A 20,198-nucleotide genomic window follows, 5' to 3' on the forward strand; every position below is an offset into this window, starting at 1 on the left:
TGTTAATATTGTTCAAGTGTATGTTACCGTTTATCATAAACGTTATGTATTGTTTAAACAGATTATTAATTGTTGTTCTCGTTTCACGTGCCTGAACTCATTATACGACAATTAGAAACAAATGAACAATATGTATGTAATATTATAATGAGGAAACATTATTGTTTTTCTATATATGTTTGTAATATTTTCACACAAAAACTAATAGGCCACAGAAATAATTTGCTGTTACAAAGCTGAGTCTGACAGACTGAGTATATTACATGTTAAAAAAATAGGGAACCCTAATAAAATAGCAATTATATAACCCAATGTTTGAAAAAAATGTCCATAAAAATTATGTACATGTGTCTTCACTAAGACATCGTGGAACATTACGATCTAGCCTAACTTAAGGCTTATAACTAATTTAAGCCTACGTAATTTACTAAAAAGGATTATGTATAAACTATTGACAAAAATGTTGTACAGTACTAAAGAACTTATCGATATCTACAAAATGTGATACCGTATCTCGAACTACTGTAGTTATGCATAATGTAGCGGGCGACGATGCTAAGATGGGCGGAAAGGGGCATCGATTGCTCCGATATACAAGGTAGCAATGCAGTCGACGCAAACGAATGTTGTTTTGTTGTTGTGATGTTTTGTTCCAGTTAAAAAGTTCTTTTCAGAACTACTTATACATTATTTTATTAAACTTTTTCTGTTACTTCATAGCACATTATCCTGTTTCTCAAAAAAGTACTTACGGACTTCTATATTTTAAAATAAATACCTATGAATATAAATAAATTTATTTTGACAGCATTTTTACACATGTTATTATTTAGGAAGTAGTTAAGTATTAACAGTTCTTTTTAGAACTAAATTCAATCATCTTATCATGAAAATACTACCTTTATATGTTTTCTTTATACCTTTTACCACCATTTGGCCAAAGGCCACAATTTTTCCAGGTATATTTTATTTCTGATGCTACGATCAAACATAGCCATAAACGAAATGCATGCAATGCATTTTGAATAGTCACAATATATAAGTAAATAAACAAATTTTAAACAAAACATAGGTCTTAAGTCTTATTCTTCGAAAAAAACATTTCATTCTGATCGCACACCACAGATAGCACACAAAGATAAATAGTTTTACACAGTAAAGCAGAGTTTCATAATTACACCGTATTGTTTATAAGTGGAGAAGATGGTTTTTATTTAACCTTAGTCTAACAACGTACAGTGCGGAACGAAAATGTCACATGTATGCAATTTTACGCATATAGATTGATGATAAGAGCACATTGTTTTAATTCTTTACGTTACTATATTGACTTATTTAGCCAATATCGACATGATAGAAAGGAGGATTCCTAAAAGATTGAATTATATTTCACGGAATCGACAACAACTGAGGGCTGACGACTCTTATTATCATCTGTTACAGGTTCTCTTCAACTATTACTCTTACCAGATCAACGGTCATTCAACCGAAATGATATAATAACGACAGTGTTTCATTTAAATATGAATAAATGCATACAATTATTTGCTGAAAACTAAAAATTCAGCAAAGTGAAATGCCACATGGCAAGTGTAGAGTGGCAAAAGCGCGGCTTACCTCACTGTAGTTTCTTGTCCTGGCTGGAAAGCAAAATCTAGCCAGACAAAGTTTATAGTATTATAGATTGTTCGATATCATAAAAACATAGTGCATGGACTGTGCGGAGAGCTACCGGCTCCGTGTATGAAGAACGGTACCCACGACTCTTACGACGTTAGCACTATCCATGCCGGATAGATTTAAAGATCACTTATATGAAAATATTAGAATTAATTATTATCCAAAAATGTGTACACAATATTTTTGTGCTATGCATCAATAGTACCGACGCTGTAGTGTTTATCGATCGAGATAGTAACTAAGTGATACTTAAGAAAATTAAAAAGTTATTGAACACATAATTTTAGTGTTTGAGGTACACAAATTAAAACCGAAATAGGCATTCACTGTCTTTATTATAAGCACGGTAATACAGGTATATTACATGGCGGTGAACTGATCCACGTGCCAAATAGAATTAAAAAATAATGATACGTAGACATTATAACAAAATATGGAATTACGAAATTTCTATATGGACATAATTACACGGCTACACAATGTTAGTTTTGTGTGACGCACGCTCAACCCAACACAGCTCCATGAAAAATTCTTCGCAATTATCAACCGATTAGCAACAGTCGTAATGCCTACCAAATGCCGACTGTTCCGATAGATGGCGCTATGACACACAACTACATTGCTCGATACAGCAATTTCTTGAAATGATTAGTAATTAGCTATATTACCTTTTCATTCCTTTAATAACAGGTCACTTTTATTCACTTCGCAATTAATACCTTTTTCAGTACTCCTTCACTACTGCTGCCATTCGCTTTTGCCGTTAACTGGGTTGTTTTAGCCCATTTTCGAACTACGGCATGTGATAGAAAAAATAGAGAACACGACTTTACGAACTGAAGACTAGACCGCAATTTTTTTTACTGTTTTATTGTGCGCGTCATTAATATTTTAGTAGGACACATATTATGATATGGTCGATTGGTTGGTTATCACCACTTTTTTAAATAAGGGTAACGTAATATTCAGACTCAAGACTCCCGTCTGTAATCTTTGGAATATTTTAGAGTAAAAGACATACAAACAATTGTTATTGATTCTGTCTGTATGTCTGTCTCCCAAAAATATTCAATATGCAGAAAACAAGTAAACGTTTTGCTGTATCTTATCGTTATTTGAATAAAACATTTAGTTTAAAATAAAAACGAGCAACGCGTCGTTCGCACTTTTAATTACGTTTCTAGGTCATTATATTGTTTAAAATATTAAAAATTAAATTATTTTAGTATTTCTCTAGTGCACGGTTAATTAAGACATGGATAACGTTAAATTTAAAGTTAACGACATGGAATGTGTTGGTAAGATCTTGTGAATTACCATTAAAATATTTTTTACATTTCAAGTTTGATTTCCAATCCTTTTCATATGATAGTAGTGCTTCATAGAATCTCAATGACCTATAAAATAATTTCAAATCTATTCTACGGATATATTAAATGAGCCATATTATTTTACTTCTGAGCATAAGAATAATTGAGTTTTTATTTTGATGGTCTAATTATTGTGAGTCGTAACTTATTTTTTTACACGGCGGCTGTGAGTGTAAGAGTATAAAAAAACAACATTTGTTTAAATAAATTGAGGTTTTTCTGACACATTAATTTCATTTTATCGTATTGTGCAAAGCTCGACTAAAGGTTAAAACCTGCATCAACAATAATATGTTTGCTTAAGTCAACTTTTTTCTATGGATGCATGCATTTGCCATTTTTGTTTTAGCAGTTACGAGCTTGGTTAATATGTACATAGTTATTAACGTAATGATACGTACTAAGTAGGACGCCTAATGTACGAAAATAAAACGATACAAATGACCAACAGTCTAGCCCAGAAAACACATCTCAACGGAAAGCTTCTAGAATTTGTCAATAGTTAATTTGGTAAAAGAAACAAGTTTATAATTATTCTAAAGACCGATCAAATATTAAACTTTATATAATGTAATTACATTCTAAATTTTTGTGTTGTAAATGTTTTATTTTTATATCGAGTCACGGAAATGTAGTACCTCGGCTTCTTAGTAGATAATAGACTAAAATGTGAAATGATAGGCGGTTGCCTATCATTTCTGTGTGACAAACTAAAAGCAATTTTGCACAAATTTTTAAATTTTATAAAACAACTCTTAAAGGACTGCTGTCTACAACTACTATAGTGTTACATATTTCCACTAACTTATATACCACACGAAACCAAAATTAATAATAACTTTCAGCAGTTAATGTATAAAAATCTATATGGAAAAATAACAATCATTACATGAAAAACTGACCTTCTTATTTTATTTCATAGAAACATCAAGTCAAGTTTGAAAGGCACCTTGTATTTATCAGTTTAATATTGTAAACCATTTATCATGCCTTGTTTAAATTATTTAATTTTTAATAATTAATTATAGTAGAGAATTCTGTTTAAAAACATTCTTACTGTAATAAATATCGACGCTTCGGTGATCGGAGAAATTGTGACCAATTTGGGTTCGTCCGTCACGAATTTCTGACTTCTTTTTGTAATAAATAAAATATAGTTTTATGCCTATCAGTTGGTTCAGAAGTGAGCTCCACTACTACGCTTCTTAACTACATTCGGCAGACTCTAGAATTGCGAGGAACCAAGTACATGTGCCTGGAAGGAGGTTGTGGAGCCTGCATTGTCAGTGTGAAGACACCCGAGGGACACATACAGTCTGTCAACTCCGTAAGTCGTTGGTTATTTATAAGAATTTGGCAAGAAACACATATATTATTAAAATAGATTTCATACGAAACATTTGATTGTGAGTGAAAGCGTCATAACTTACACTATGCAACATACTTTGATGAATTCTTATCCCTAAATTTTCATTAATTTGTACAAAACATAGAAGGAAGTTTAAAAATTTTAGATTTATAAGACGTTATCATGTCAATAAATATTTAACATATTTTCAGTGTTTGGTTTCAGTGATGTCATGTCACAATTGGGAAATTACAACAATTGAGGGTGTTGGAAACCGAGGCAAGGGTTATCATATCATTCAGAAAACCCTTGCCAAAAAGGATGGCACCCAATGTGGTTATTGCACCCCGGGCTGGGTCATGGCTTTGTATAGGTTATACATTTTAAAAGTGTTTGTTACGGCGGCATACTGTATGTAATCTTTGAAAATAAAACTATCAAATTGCACTAATTTAAATAAAATATCACAAATGTAATATATATTCGAGCTTAAGGATAGATCGGCGTTTGTTTGTACATACTTATATTAATATAGTCTGTGGTATTTTAGCCTTCTTAAAAACAAAAAGCTGAATATGCGTCAAATCGAAAGATCTTTAGCGAGCAATAATTGCCGCTGTACCGGATATAGGCCGATACTGGATGCATCAAAAAGTTTTGCCGTTGACGCTCCATCCGCTGCAAAGCTGACTATAGATATAGAAGACTTAGACATTTGTAAAGATAAAACTTGTTCAAAAAAATCTTGCGATGAGTTCGACTGGTGTTTTGTAAATTTGAAAGAAGAAAGAGTACATATAAAACTAAAGGACGAGAGAGAATGGTTTAAAGTACAAACTACTGCTCAAGTATTCGAAATATTAAATGAAACAGGCGATGACTCTTATATGTTGGTTGCCGGAAACACTGGAAAAGGTCTGGAAATTCATTATGAGCTTGAAACTTACAAAAACATCATTTATTTACAATTTGCTTTTTCAGGCGTTGTTCCACTTACAGAATATCCGAGGATATTAATTGATATAAGCGAAATCTCCGAATTAAAAGGTTATTATTTTGATCAGAACTTGGTGATAGGTTCTGGGACTACAATTACTGAGCTAATTGACATATTTAGGACAGTATCAGAAAAAGAAGAAGTATTCAAATATCTTAACGTATTAAATGAACATTTGAAGGAAGTAGCACATACAGCTGTTCAAAATGTAAGGATTTATTTTGATAATCAATTAATATAATATTCTAATCTCGTAATTTATATGTTTTATGATTATAGCTAGGCACGATTGCTGGAAATTTAATGCTCAAACATAGCAACTTAGATTTCCCTTCTGATATATTCCTCATCTTAGAAACCGTTGGAGCTGCTTTAACTATACGTAAGTTGTTGAAAATTTATTGGATTTGAGCTTTAGAAAAAAAATACTTTTAAATCTACCAATGAAATACCTATATCGAGTTTTGTAACAATGGATGTTAATAAAACAGTAAACAATTATTTTTTCAGTTCAGCCTTCAGGCAATAAAAATATAATTTCTTTGCGAAGTTTCCTACAAGAAAATATGAGGAGCAAGATAATATATAATGTAGTTTTACCACCGCTCAGTAAAAACAATCACATTGTTACTTTCAAGGTGATGAAAAGAGCTCAAAATTCGCAAGCTATAGTGAACGCTGGTTTTTGTTATAAGCTAGATAAGATGAACCGAGTGGTATCATCCCGAATAATATACTCAGGATTACGAACAGGATACTCAAGAGCCTGTAAAACTGAAGTGTGTTTACAAGGCAGGCATTTGTTTGACAATAATACCTTACAAACAGCAATACAGGTGTTAGAAAAAGAACTCATTATTGAAGAAATGCCCTACAACTCAATTGAATACAGAAAGAGACTGGCCGTTGGACTTTTTTACAAGGTGATAATAAAGAAAACCTCATAGTGATAGGTTAATGTTGTAATAAACTATATAATAAAATATATGAGTACCCGATTAACTGGATATCAATCTAAATACTAAAAGCTTGAATATTAAGGAAAATAACTTTGATTGAATTTAGTAAAATGTGTTACGTCGACGCTTTAATAATTTAATGTTCAGATAGTTTTACTTTTTATTTATGTTTTAATACTTTTAAGGGTTTATTATCTCTGTGTCCACCAAGTATCCTGAACTCCAAATATAAATCCGGTGCAGTAAAGCTTCATCAGTCGCGAGGAGTATCGAGCGGAAAACAAGTCTACACCACTGACAGTAGCGTATGGCCAATTAATGAACCTATTAACAAAGTGGAAGGATTGGTAATAATTTGTTTTTTTATTGGTACCTACAATCTGACATGGCGTAGTTATTAATGTACAAAGGGCTCATTACCCTTTTACTATATATTACTACTACTATACTACTACCCTACTACTATATATTACTACACTCAAACTCTGAACTAAACCAACGTTCATCGATTAATTTTCTCAGATTCAATGCGCAGGAGAAGCTCCTTATTCAGAAGACCTAATTTCATTGCCGGATGAAGTTTATGCAGCATTTGTACTGAGTACTGTAGGCCGGGGACACATCGATCAAATAGATGCAACTAAAGCTTTAGTAAGTCTCATTAAAAATATACTAATATAACATAATCTTATATTCTAAGATATCAATTTATTGTTGATGCTTTTTACCTATTTATTAATAATAAATTATTAATAATATTATAGTAGTATGAACTACTTTTAATTACAATCAGATCTTCAAATATTATAAAAACATAACATTTGACGCTTAAAAATTTCAGAATACGAAGGGTGTAATCGCGTTTTATACAGCCAAAGACATTCCTGGTGCAAATTCCTTTACTAACGGTGTAACTGAAACTACCACAGATGAAGTATTACTAAGCGATGGGGAAATTAATTTTTATAATCAGCCTATAGGAATAATTGTCGCAAAAAGTAATGAAATAGCTCAAAGAGCGGCAAAATTGGTAAATGTTAAATACAGTTCTTTAAAAAAACCTATTGTAGACGTTAAAGTAGCAAAAACGTTAACAGAAAATGTAAGTCTCGTAAAGTCTATAAACGCAACTAAGGAAGGTAAAGACGTTGTCACCGTTATACGAGGCAATAACACTATTTATGGACAGTATCATTTCTGTTATGAAAACATAGTTTGTGTATCATGGCCGACAGAAGAAGGAATATCGGTTCGTTCATCTACTCAATGCACCGACTCAGATCAAGCAGCAGCAGCGCGTTGCTTAAATATTGATCAGAATAGGTAAGTATAACATGCTAAATTATGATTTAGCTTTCAATTTTTACCAAAAATATTATTTTCAAAATAATCTAATCTATTCAAATTAATTAGGATTGACGTCGACGCTCGCCGTTGTGGTGGGGCGTTTGGCCTTAAGATCACTCGCGGCCTTCAAGTTTCGTCAGCGTGTACTCTAGTTACCTACAAGTTAAACCGTCCATGTCGATTTATTTTACCATTACGAACAACAATGAGGATCGTTGGGAAAAGGTTTCCATCCTCTGTGGATTATGAGGTGATATTCAGTAAAGCTTATTGAAAGTTAAAATAATTGCATTACGTAATATGCGCTAATTTTCATATTCTATTTAAAGATATCTATTTAATATTAAACACAAAATTTATCTAAAAAAATAAAATAAAATCTCGCAGGTTGGCCTAAACGATGAAGGTGTTATACAGTACATGGACTATACTATTTATGAGGATAACGGTTACTTAGTAAATGAAAACATAGTAAAGCTTACTTACGACGTGTATTATAATTGTTACCAGCAAGATAGATTTAACTTTAAGGCTTATAATGTTGTAACTGATACAGCTTCTAATACTTTTTGTAGATCTCCAGGTAAGTCATGTTAAAAAATTTCATTTCATTTGTTAAAAGGTAGGTAATATGTTTCCTTGTTCAAGTAATGAAATATCGTAATCGTACGTGATGTCCAGTTTTATAATAAAAACTCTAACTTACGTCTTACGTGTATGAATGAAAAAATTTTTAGATTCTTGGTACAAATAACTTATAGATAATTATTGCAGGTTCACTTGAGGCAATTACAGCAACTGAAACGATTCTTGAAAGGGTTTCTTATGAATTAAACATTGACCCTGTAACTGTACGTTTGTCTAACTTGGACCCAAAATATAAAAACATAATATGTGAAATGGTAGATAATCTCAAAAAAGAGGCATGTTACAATGAGAGAAAGAAGCAGGTCGAGGATTACAATAGCAAAAATCGCTGGAAAAAACGTGGTTTGAGATTTTTATTTATGAAATGGAAATCTACACCATCATATTATTCTGACGTAAATGTTTCTGTTTTACGTGGTGATGGAACTGTAATAATAACGCACGGCGGTGTTGAAATAGGTCAAGGAATAAACACTAAGGCGATACAAGTATGTGCATATTACTTTGGTATTTCTGTAGACAAAATAAAAGTGAAAACCAATAACACAACATTTAATCCTAATACGATGGCTACAATCGGAAGCACAACTTCGCAAGCAATCTGTACTGGAGTTCAAAGAGCCTGTGAAAATCTTCTTAAAAAATTGAATCCCTTAAAAATAGAACTTAACAATCCAAAGTGGGAATCTTTAATACAAGAAGCATTTAAAAGGGGCATTGATTTGCAAAGTCATGGTTTCGTTACCACCAAAGATCTTCGCTACTATGACGTTTACGGAATTACTTTGGCAGAAGTCGAAATTGACGTACTAACAGGAGAGTGGAGTATACTAAGAGTAGACCTTTTAGAAGACGTTGGTAGAAGTGTGAATCCACTTGTTGATATTGGACAAGTAAGTTAATACGGTTTCTTCATACACAATCCAAGCGAAAATAATTGTTCTACTTTGCACTTTGTGTTTTAAAAAACCTTAATGTATTTGTCATTTTTAGATAGAAGGTTCTTTCATTATGGGTCTTGGATATTTTACAATGGAGGATTTAATTTATGACAAGACAGGGGAGCTCCTGACTGACCGCACATGGTCTTACAAGATTCCTCAAGCTTTAGACATTCCTATAGATTTTCGTGTCTATTTTAAGCCAAAACCTTACAATGACGACATAGTACTCGGTGCTAAGGGTAACGTACAACGTAGTTAAAAAAAGATAATGTAAATTTTAGGACTATAGCATTTGGAATAAAAATATTATGACTTTATAATTTTAAAAAAATAGTAATATATTTGTAAACTATTATATTAAAATAATGTCTTATGAGACTGTCTTTAAATAATTAAAAAATAACATGGCCTTTTAAATTTTTATAGCCGTTGGTGAACCGGCGACTGTGATGGCTTTATCCATACCATTTGCGATGCGAGAAGCTATTGTATCTGCTAGAAACGAAGCTGGCATACCACCTAATGAATGGTTTCAAATAGGTAAGAAACACAAATGCAATTACATCTATAAAAATATATGAATGTGCTCGCCTTCATGTGACAAAGACCATATTACGAAATATCTAAAATTGAATAGCTATTAATTACTATAGTCACTTTGCATCTTTCAAACAGAATTCGTCTAATACAAATTGTATTGAATGAATGAACCAATTTTAACTCAGTCTAATAGTTTTTCGTTAATTATAGAATGTATGTTTCAGATGGTCCTTACACAAGTGAAAAAATATGTGTAGCAGCAGCTACAGACGTGAAAGACTTCAAATTCTACTAAAATAAAGTAATATTTATGAATGTAATTATTCTGTAATATAATATTTTTTTAAATCAAGTGTTTTATAACGCTTGTGCGTGAGTCTTATAAGTGCGTGTAACTGAAGTACTGATCTCAGAAATAGGCACTAAAACAACTTTAGTTACGATATATATATGTAAAAATATAGAGATAACAACAGTGTCTGCCAAGAAAGTAGACGATCTCCAACCAGTTACATGAGTAAAACATACAATTTAAATTTTTATGTACGTTATAAGATTCATATTGTAAAGATAGTCGAATGGCAAGGTAAAGGATAAATGTCAATGATTTAAATTCTCTTTAAACTTGAAAATATCTAAAGTATGTAAGTAATTACTTAAATTATTGTTAAATTTAAAATAAGTTTAAAGTGTCAGAAAAATATACTATATTTGTTAACTGAATGAAATAAAGGACTAATGAAACACTGTACATCTAATACACTTACAAAATTATTCAAAAGAAACATATTATTACAAATCTCTCAAATCATTATCTTCCAGAGAGATTTAGTTCACTCGATAATGTTGGATCTCTGATTGTTTGTTCAGGCTCCTCGTCCTGGGTCTTACTTATTTTATTGTAATTACCATGATGTACAATATTATTTGGTTTTCTATTATAAAACTGTCTGCTATTGTGAATTAAACTAGTAGAATCCTCATTGCTCTTCACCCGCCTCGCTTTATATTTTCGTCTACATATGGGACATACTCCTTCTAAATAAGACCTTTTATTCAATTTAAACAAAGTGCTTTCTGTAGACCTCTGTGTCGTCAAGCTCAAAGGCGTAGTAACTTTACTCGCCCTCCCCTTTACGTTTTTAGATGCAAAGTTAAATAATTTTCTTTTCTTGTTCTTCTTTGGCTGAGTCGTCTTCCGTTTCTCATGGGAAAAAAAAGGAATTTTCATATTTTTGAACACACTGTAACAATAGTGTATATTAGAGTAATTTGAAAAGCGCCAACGTAGTCTATAGTAAATATCTCTATCTGTATTAGTTAAGTATTGTATATGCAATTAAGATATTTTCAATACATGTTGATGATAGCAATCAGAGAGCATTTTAGAAAATTAGTTTGAACACATAGATAATATCAGGAAATCTTTTGAAAAATTGATTATATTAGAGAATAGTTGCTGTTAGAAATAGTCATTTATTTTAGTCATTTTACGACAAACTTTCATTCAGGCGTTATTTTTTTTGTATTGACCTACTTTTCTTTTACCGTGTATAATTTACTAACTAGTCTGCTTCCATTTAATAGCCTTACGAATACAAATTGACAATATGATTTGAATTATCGGTAGACATTGTTAGGTGTATCTTATGAAATAATCACATCCTCACATGCTCCTTAGATTCATTACCAAGTAATATATAATATGTTGTATATCTGCTAAAAACGAAACGATACACGTAATGAGCCAGTGCTAATCAACTAAAACGACGAGTTGTTAATCTTACCATTTCTTTTGTAAATTCTTGTAGTTATTTTGGTTCTTAAAATTGTCATATCTTTGAATTTCCTTTTCATTAGTGGCCAGTGAACGATCGTTCCGGTAACTTTGAGGCCTTTCATCGAATAAGCCGTCATCACGTGTATCTTTGTTCGAGTAATCCTCATTTCCTTGATACTCTTCTAAGTTGGCCTCAACAAGTGAGTCAAAATTACTATTTGACAGATATTCTCTGTAAAGAGTGCAATGTTTTAACTTAAATGGAGATGGGTAGGCCACGTAGCGCGTTATACAGATGACAGATGGCTAAAGCAGTAACCGAATGGACTGGTCCAAATGGAACCAGAATCAAAAGTAGACCAATAGAGCGATGGGATGACGGGATCGAGAGGGTAGCTGGAAGAAATTGAACGACGATGGCAATAAATAAATTATGGTGGAAAAAGTTAGAGGAGGCCTTCTCCCGGACAGGGGCCGGTCTTCTTCAATCTTAGTTAAAATTATATTCATATCTATTTTATTTTATTAATGTAAATAGGATGTGGAAAAATAAAGGCTTATTATTATTATTATTACAATTTTGATTAAAATTAAGCTCATATTTATTTTTTTTGTGTTTACGACTGCAACGGAACACGTAGACCTTAAAAAGCCAATTGTAAGAACAAATTGGAAAGAAACTAGTTCGAATCTGATTACTCTTACCGTGAATCATCAGCTACTTGGAATCTATTATTGAACCCGTCGTCATCCGAACTTTGAAATAAACCAGCAACGTCGATGTTAGCCACTTCACTATCATCCATCTCATCTGTCTTATAGCTTCCCATCCTCGAACGGTCATTAGGATCCAGGTCCAAATAGTCATAACAAAATACGATATTTACAAACAATAAGCATAACAAAATATTTTCGGACATGTTTTTGTGACATGTTTAAATGGTAGCGCTGTCATATTTCTTTTTTGGATGAAATATGGAAGCTAAACTTTTTGGTAGACTGATTGTTAATAATTCTAAGAACTCAATATAAGGATCGATCACTTATCCATATATTGTGAAACCTACTCCACTAACTCCCGAAGCCAATAATGTATCCACAATCTCAAATAGAAAATAATCTGAGATCAGAACGTGGCAGTCAATCGATCTCCTATCTGCATCCCAATAACCAAACCCTAAGAAGACAATCCATTTTTAGCAACGGATAGAATGCAATTTCTTCGCTCTTTACACTCATATTACATAATCAATAATAAAAAAATCAAATATAGTAAATAAAACCGTACAAATAATACTAAAGTATATCTGTCTATGTTTAAAATTAAATAGTTTTTTATTTTTTTAATTACTGGTGTTAAGTTTAAGTGTAAGTTCTTAAAATAGGATATAGGCACAGTTGAACTGTCATTTTCATACAAAGGTCAATCCACATACACCGATCAGACCTACCATGTGAGATAAATTCTCTCTATTCGATTCTCGGTGTATAATAATAAACGCCTGCTTTGTTACAACAATAACTAAGTATATTTCCAACACTTCTTATCCTTAAACAACCACACAGCTTACAATTTAACGTCCGTCTTCGTCAAGCGGATCGGTCCGAATAACCTCACTTATTTTAGATCGTATCAAGACTACCCTTCATTATGCTTGTCACTGTCGGTATCGAGTCAATCAACTAACTTACATCGAGTAAAACATATTAAACAAATACAATCATCAAATAATCTATACTGTAAATTATAAATATTAATTATAAACATAATAAAATTGTAAAGTAATAACATATCATCATAAATTCGTTACATCGTGAATCAAGTACAATCATCAAAATAAAGTAGCTTGTAAATTGAATATAAATATTATTTAAAAATAAACGTGATTTAAATAATAAATTTGTAAAATAATAACAAGTAATCTTAAATTCATTACATTCGGCCGTCCGACTACGTGCGATCTCCTGACGCACGGTATATAATCATGGTAAGGTTTTATAAATTCAAATAAGTACAGTAACAAAATATTTTAGTTTCATGTGACCTAATTGTAACCTATCTATACATTTGGTTTTTATCAATTATTCATTACATTCATATAATCATGGTAAGCTTTTATAAATTCAAATAAGTACACTAACAAAATATTTTAGTTTCATGTGACCTAATTGTAACGTATCTATACATTTGGTTTTTATCAATTATTCATTACATTCATATAATCATGGTAAGCTTTTATAAATTCAAATAAGTACACTAACAAAATATTTTAGTTTCATGTGACCTAATTGTAACGTATCTATACATTTGGTTTTTATCAATTATTCATTACATTCATATAATCATGGTAAGCTTTTATAAATTCAAATAAGTACACTAACAAAATATTTTAGTTTCATGTGACCTAATTGTAACGTATCTATACATTTGGTTTTTATCAATTATTCATTACATTCGGCTATTATTTTCTTATTTTGGACGTTGGGGGGAGAAGCTGGAAGACTGCTTGCGTTTCTTCTTTGATCACTTTTTGTGTCTCTTAGACTTAGTTGCTGCTTTGGTGGACGATCGTGAACGCTTTCTCTGAAGTTCGTCATTACGAGTACGCGAGCCTTCGGGAGTCATCGCTTCATCAGTATTCATACCTCAAGAATAAAATATCATTTTATCATGTTAGTATATCAATTCATTGTCTTAACGTACTGAAACTATATGGATATTTTTAAAACATTTCAAAATTAAGTATTTAAAGAAATAAACTTCATTTATTTGAAATTAATCCTTGACTGAAAACAAAATACAATAATGATCCTTTAACGTTGAAGCGCCCTAAGGGGCACGAAGTATTCTATAGGCATACTTAACTTCTTATTTCAGCACGTTTTTCTTCTTCTAGGTACACATGACCTCTACTCCAACATACTACACGCTCACAGAGACATACATAGCCTCGAATATCTAAAGCACACATGGCTCGATAGGCATACATAGCCTCTAGTAGCTGAAGCACACTTGGCTTCCTATTGTAGGCACACATAACCTCTAACAACTGAGCACACATGGCTCGATAGGCATACATAGCCCCTAGTAGCTGAAGCACACTTGGCTTCCTATTGTAGACTTAGTTGCTGCTTTGGAGGACGATCGTGAACGTTTTCTCTGAAGTTCGTCATTACGAGTAGGCGAGCCTTCGGGAGTCATCGCTTCATCAGTATTCATAACTCAAAAATAAAATATCATTTTATCATGTTAGTATATCAATTCATTGTCTAAACGTACTGAAACTATATGGATATTTTTAAAACATTTCAAAATTAAGTATTTAAAGAAATAAACTTCATTTATTTGAAATTAATCCTTGACTGAAAACAAAATACAATAATGATCCTTTAACGTTGAAGCGCCCTAAGGGGCACGAAGTATTCTATAGGCATACTTAACTTCTTATTTCAGCACGTTTTTCTTCTTCTAGGTACACATGACCTCTACTCCAACATACTACACGCTCACAGAGACATACATAGCCTCGAATATCTAAAGCACACATGGCTCGATAGGCATACATAGCCTCTAGTAGCTGAAGCACACTTGGCTTCCTATTGTAGGCACACATAACCTCTAACAACTGAGCACACATGGCTCGATAGGCATACATAGCCCCTAGTAGCTGAAGCACACTTGGCTTCCTATTGTAGACTTAGTTGCTGCTTTGGAGGACGATCGTGAACGTTTTCTCTGAAGTTCGTCATTACGAGTAGGCGAGCCTTCGGGAGTCATCGCTTCATCAGTATTCATAACTCAAAAATAAAATATCATTTTATCATGTTAGTATATCAATTCATTGTCTAAACGTACTGAAACTATATGGATATTTTTAAAACATTTCAAAATTAAGTATTTAAAGAAATAAACTTCATTTATTTGAAATTAATCCTTGACTGAAAACAAAATACAATAATGATCCTTTAACGTTGAAGCGCCCTAAGGGGCACGAAGTATTCTATAGGCATACTTAACTTCTTATTTCAGCACGTTTTTCTTCTTCTAGGTACACATGACCTCTACTCCAACATACTACACGCTCACAGAGACATACATAGCCTCGAATATCTAAAGCACACATGGCTCGATAGGCATACATAGCCTCTAGTAGCTGAAGCACACTTGGCTTCCTATTGGAGGTACACATAACCTCTCACGACTAAGCACACATGGCTCGATAGGCATACATAGCCCCTAGTAGCTGAAGCACACTTGGCTTCCTATTGTAGGCACACATAACCTCTAACAACTGAGCACACATGGCTCGATAGGCATACATAGCCCCTCGTAGCTGAAGCACACTTGGCTTCCTATTGTAGGTACACATAACCTCTCACGACTAAGCACACATGGCTCGATAGGCATACATAGCCCCTAGTAGCTGAAGCACACTTGGCTTCCTATTGTAGGTACACATAACCTCTAACGACTAAGCGCACGTGGCTCGATAGGCATACATAGCCTCTAGTAGCTAAATTACACTTGGTTTCCTATTGTAGACACACATAACCTCTAACTAATAAGCACATATGGCTTGCTATTGTAGGCACACATAGCCTCTAACTCAAATCAAAATTTATTTATTCAATTTAGATACGACTTAGGGTATGCTTATGAATATCAAAAACGTTTACAAAATTCGCGAAAGAGCAAAACTATGCCATTCGTTCGCCAAACTAAGAGGAGGCCTTGTTCTAAGGAGAACGGGCAAGAAACTCAGCAAGTTTTACCCTCCCTCTATCTACATACAATAATTCAAAGGAAAATGTCATAAACTACAACGTCATTTAAGTTACATAAGTGAAAAAAATTAAATACAAATCTGTTCTGTGATTTACCACATTCACCATTACATACATGTTCACAACACTTCCAAGATTACAAAACAAATTATAACAATATAATTAGAACTATTTCCAAGCGTTTTTATCTTCTAGATAGTCATTAACTGTGTAACGTAATTATAGGTGTTTGTGAAAAAAAAATCTTCAAAAATATCCGCAATCTCTGAGCTTCTTATCATCTACCTTTAAAAATAATGAATTATTAAGGGATTTAAGGTTTTCCAGTTTCTCTATAAATTATGATATTCCAAGTAGTTTTAATTTTATTACTTGAATTCTTAATTTTCTTACGTATATGCAAGGCCTTTTTATATTTACAGACTTTTCTAAAAGTTTTGGAATAATTTCTGACATATTTTATAAACACTGCGTTGTGATTATATTTTTTTTTGAATGCATATAATTCATATAGCCTATTCCTACTCTTATAAATACCACTCGTGGCCCAGTCATCAAACTTGATATTTTTGTTTCACTTTGCAGTCTAATGGGTAAACTAAATCAAACTCATTTTGAATAACATTTAAAAAAAATCTTTTGCATTGACTCTCCGAATTATTTAGAATTGAGTAATCTAACAACACAGCACAAACCTTGGAATTAACGTTATGCCTAAAACTTTCAATGCGACTTTTTGTGAAGGGTTGATATTTAACGTGCTTGCCTTAATCTAATATTTTATCAGAGAAGCCAACTATCAGACCACAATGGTCAGAAGTAAGTTTTGTTATTACTGATTTAGAAACACATTTGTCACTCAAAAATATGTTATCTAAACAAGTCGCTGAATGGGAGGTGATTCTAGTTGGTTCAGAGAATTGGTTTACAAAATTCAAACATTTAAAAATTGAAATAAATCTAGTGCTTACTGAAGTACTTTCAAGTATGTTTAGGTTAAGGTCTCCGTAAATATACATCTTCCATTACTGACTCAAATTTGTAGTAATCCCCGGAAGGGGGCCTGTACACGCATACTATAACATAATTCTCCAGTTCTACACAAGATAATTCAATAACACATTCAATTGATAGACTTACAATACCCTTACGATCTTTGTATTTGACACTACTATTTACTAATATTAATGAACCTCCACGAATAGTATACATATAATATACATACACAATTGGAAGTTGTCAATGACAACAGTTTCATAACTTCTTAGCTAATGTTCTGTCATGTAAATAACTTCAATTTCGCGACTTTTTGTAAACAGTTCTAATTCTAATTAATTGCCAGCCAAACCTTGTACATTTTGATAAACAATTCTTAATAAAACTGGCTTGGCTTTTGTCTTAGGTCCTAGTTTAAATTTGTAAAAAGTACATTTTTCGTGGCAGTTTTACTATGTGTCACGGATACCTTTTTATTATAATCACAATCATATTTCTTTATCAATTTGACAGTTTCTTTAAAATTATATGCTATAACAGCTTAGCAATTTGTTCTTTTTTATTTTATAAGAAAGATACAATGTATATCTTTGGTCAGTGTAAATTTAGTATTTAGTAGTTTAATAAGAAACTTGTTTCAATCAAAATATAAAAAAATACGTCACTATGAAGACATGTCAGATGGTGCATAAATTGATTTAAATTATAAATCTGTCGATTAAATTTATAATCTTGCATATAGAAAGAACACAGTGTTATTTTACTTTTTTTTTTCTGCCAAACTCCAAAAGTTAGTGATTGTTTGAGTAATGTGGGTTTTTTTTATTCCCCATACTGTCAACACACAATAATATTAATTAAGAGCTGCTACCTACACAATGATAATTTAATATTTTATCTACAATCCCTTGGTAAGACATTCCAGGTAAACAAATAATGACATTTTGAGGTAACTCATACCCCAGTAACTGTCCCAGCCCATGCCCTAAGGCCTAACCTATCTGAAAATATGTAGGTATTATTATTTCTTTGAGTGTTTGAACTGCTTGTAGGATAAAACTCTGGCACGTGGGACTTTGGTGATGAATTATCTCTATTCAGCTGTGAAGGAACTTGGTCATTATAAATTAACTTATTACCTTGCTCAACAGCACAAGTACAATGCTTACTGGTGAGAGATGCATACCTCTCAGTACTATAATTACATAAATCAATGATGTCATGCCTTGCAGATACTTGGTAATCTATTTTTTTTTTAACATGACATGATGATTATGACATTATTATTTATACATTGCTCCAGTTGATTAATTTTAATATTTAATTGTTTACTTATGCTCACATATGAACATTGACTTTCAGTTACATTTTCTTTACAAGTTTTCCATTTCTGTTTTAATAATGTATGTTGTTGTCTTAGTAATAAGTGATGTTTCAAATAATTTTTCCTTTTAATTAATTTGTTGGTTTTTTTTTTAATAAATTTACTAAGCCGGACATAATTTTTTTAATTCTTTTCCTACTTGTAAATAGGGAACCGATTGGGTATGACTTATTGCACCCACAGATCAATATTGTTACATAGTTCATTTACAATACCTGGATCACAGCTTTTTAACTTACTGAACAAGCTCTGAGAGGCATTAGCTTCTATGGCAACCTTATTTTCAAGTATTTGGACAGTTTTATGTGCCTCTGACAAAGTTAATTCCAAGTCACTGGTGCACTTCAAAGCCTGTTCCTGAGTATCATAGCACTGTTTATAAGAGTCCATCCTGTAAATGCACACACTGATCCACAATATCTGAATATTTCATATGTATTTCAGATAGTTCACATTTAAGTTCACTGTTTTTCCTAACAATATTCTGAATTCCCGTTCACTGTCCTCGCGTTCTTGCAGCAATCTATTATTGAGATCCTGCAATTTCTTCTGCTCCAACAAAGCCTGTTTCAGTCTCATTTCAATATCTTTAGTTGTGGCTTTGCGAGTCATTATTTGTGGTGTTATTGTTTTCTAGACTTAGATTGGGTCTTATGCCACTTCTGAATTGAGATAAATTCTCTCTATTCGATTCTCGGTGTATAATAATAAACGCCTGCTTTGTTACAACAATAACTAAGTATATTTCCAACACTTCTTATCCTTAAACAACCACACAGCTTACAATTTAACGTCCGTCTTCGTCAAGCGGATCGGTCCGAATAACCTCACTTATTTTAGATCGTATCAAGACTACCCTTCATTATGCTTGTCACTGTCGGTATCGAGTCAATCAACTAACTTACATCGAGTAAAACATATTAAACAAATACAATCATCAAATAATCTATACTGTAAATTATAAATATTAATTATAAACATAATAAAATTGTAAAGTAATAACATATCATCATAAATTCGTTACATCGTGAATCAAGTACAATCATCAAAATAAAGTAGCTTGTAAATTGAATATAAATATTATTTAAAAATAAACGTGATTTAAATAATAAATTTGTAAAATAATAACAAGTAATCTTAAATTCATTACACATGGATAGCTTGTACCGACAGATGGCTATTACAATCTGTCGATTGATTATTGGCCCTTTATCATTATTTGGATTAAGATGTCTATCTAAGATGGTCAAAAATGGATTGAGATAGGTCTTGGGCGTAAATCCATGTCAACATTTTTTTTTGTAAAGCGTACGTGGTATTTCAAAATCCCAGAGCATTACCCAAACATGTTAGTGTAGTTTATATACGTTATAGTATCTGCTATCTATCTCATATTGCATTGTACTATAAATCACTTCCG

General features: G+C 32.1%; 1 protein-coding gene and 1 long non-coding RNA gene across 2 annotated transcripts; one reads left to right on the forward strand and one right to left on the reverse strand.

The window, feature by feature from the left end:
- The first annotated feature begins 2,903 nt into the window (after positions 1-2,903).
- On the forward strand, positions 2,904-10,516 carry LOC110991669 (xanthine dehydrogenase/oxidase-like). Its single transcript, XM_022257131.2, has 16 exons — positions 2,904-2,978; positions 4,223-4,377; positions 4,611-4,771; positions 4,949-5,313; positions 5,380-5,603; positions 5,675-5,777; positions 5,906-6,318; positions 6,540-6,701; positions 6,877-7,005; positions 7,196-7,677; positions 7,768-7,951; positions 8,089-8,284; positions 8,476-9,242; positions 9,343-9,532; positions 9,720-9,833; positions 10,058-10,516. Exons 1-16 carry the CDS (start codon positions 2,936-2,938, stop codon positions 10,126-10,128), a joined length of 3,759 nt encoding a protein of 1,252 aa, XP_022112823.2. The 5' UTR covers positions 2,904-2,935; the 3' UTR covers positions 10,129-10,516.
- A 41-nt stretch (positions 10,517-10,557) lies between these two features.
- Positions 10,558-12,533, reverse strand: LOC110991681. The gene is made up of 3 exons (XR_006750309.1): positions 12,319-12,533; positions 11,621-11,845; positions 10,558-11,077 (listed from the first exon to the last, which is right to left on the reverse strand). It is a non-coding gene; the product is annotated as an uncharacterized LOC110991681 (long non-coding RNA).
- Between the last annotated feature and the right edge of the window lie 7,665 nt (positions 12,534-20,198).

This window comes from Pieris rapae, chromosome 6 (genome assembly GCF_905147795.1).
Source record: "Pieris rapae chromosome 6, ilPieRapa1.1, whole genome shotgun sequence".
NCBI lineage: Eukaryota > Metazoa > Arthropoda > Insecta > Lepidoptera > Pieridae > Pieris > Pieris rapae.

Coding starts and splice junctions, on each gene's coding strand:
- LOC110991669 (XM_022257131.2), top strand. CDS start 2,936: ATGGATAACGTTAAATTTAAAGTTAACGACATGGAATGTGTTG. Junction 2,979..4,222: donor TAACGACATGGAATGTGTTG/GTAAGATCTTGT, acceptor TATGCCTATCAG/TTGGTTCAGAAGTGAGCTCC. Junction 9,243..9,342: donor CACTTGTTGATATTGGACAA/GTAAGTTAATAC, acceptor TGTCATTTTTAG/ATAGAAGGTTCTTTCATTAT.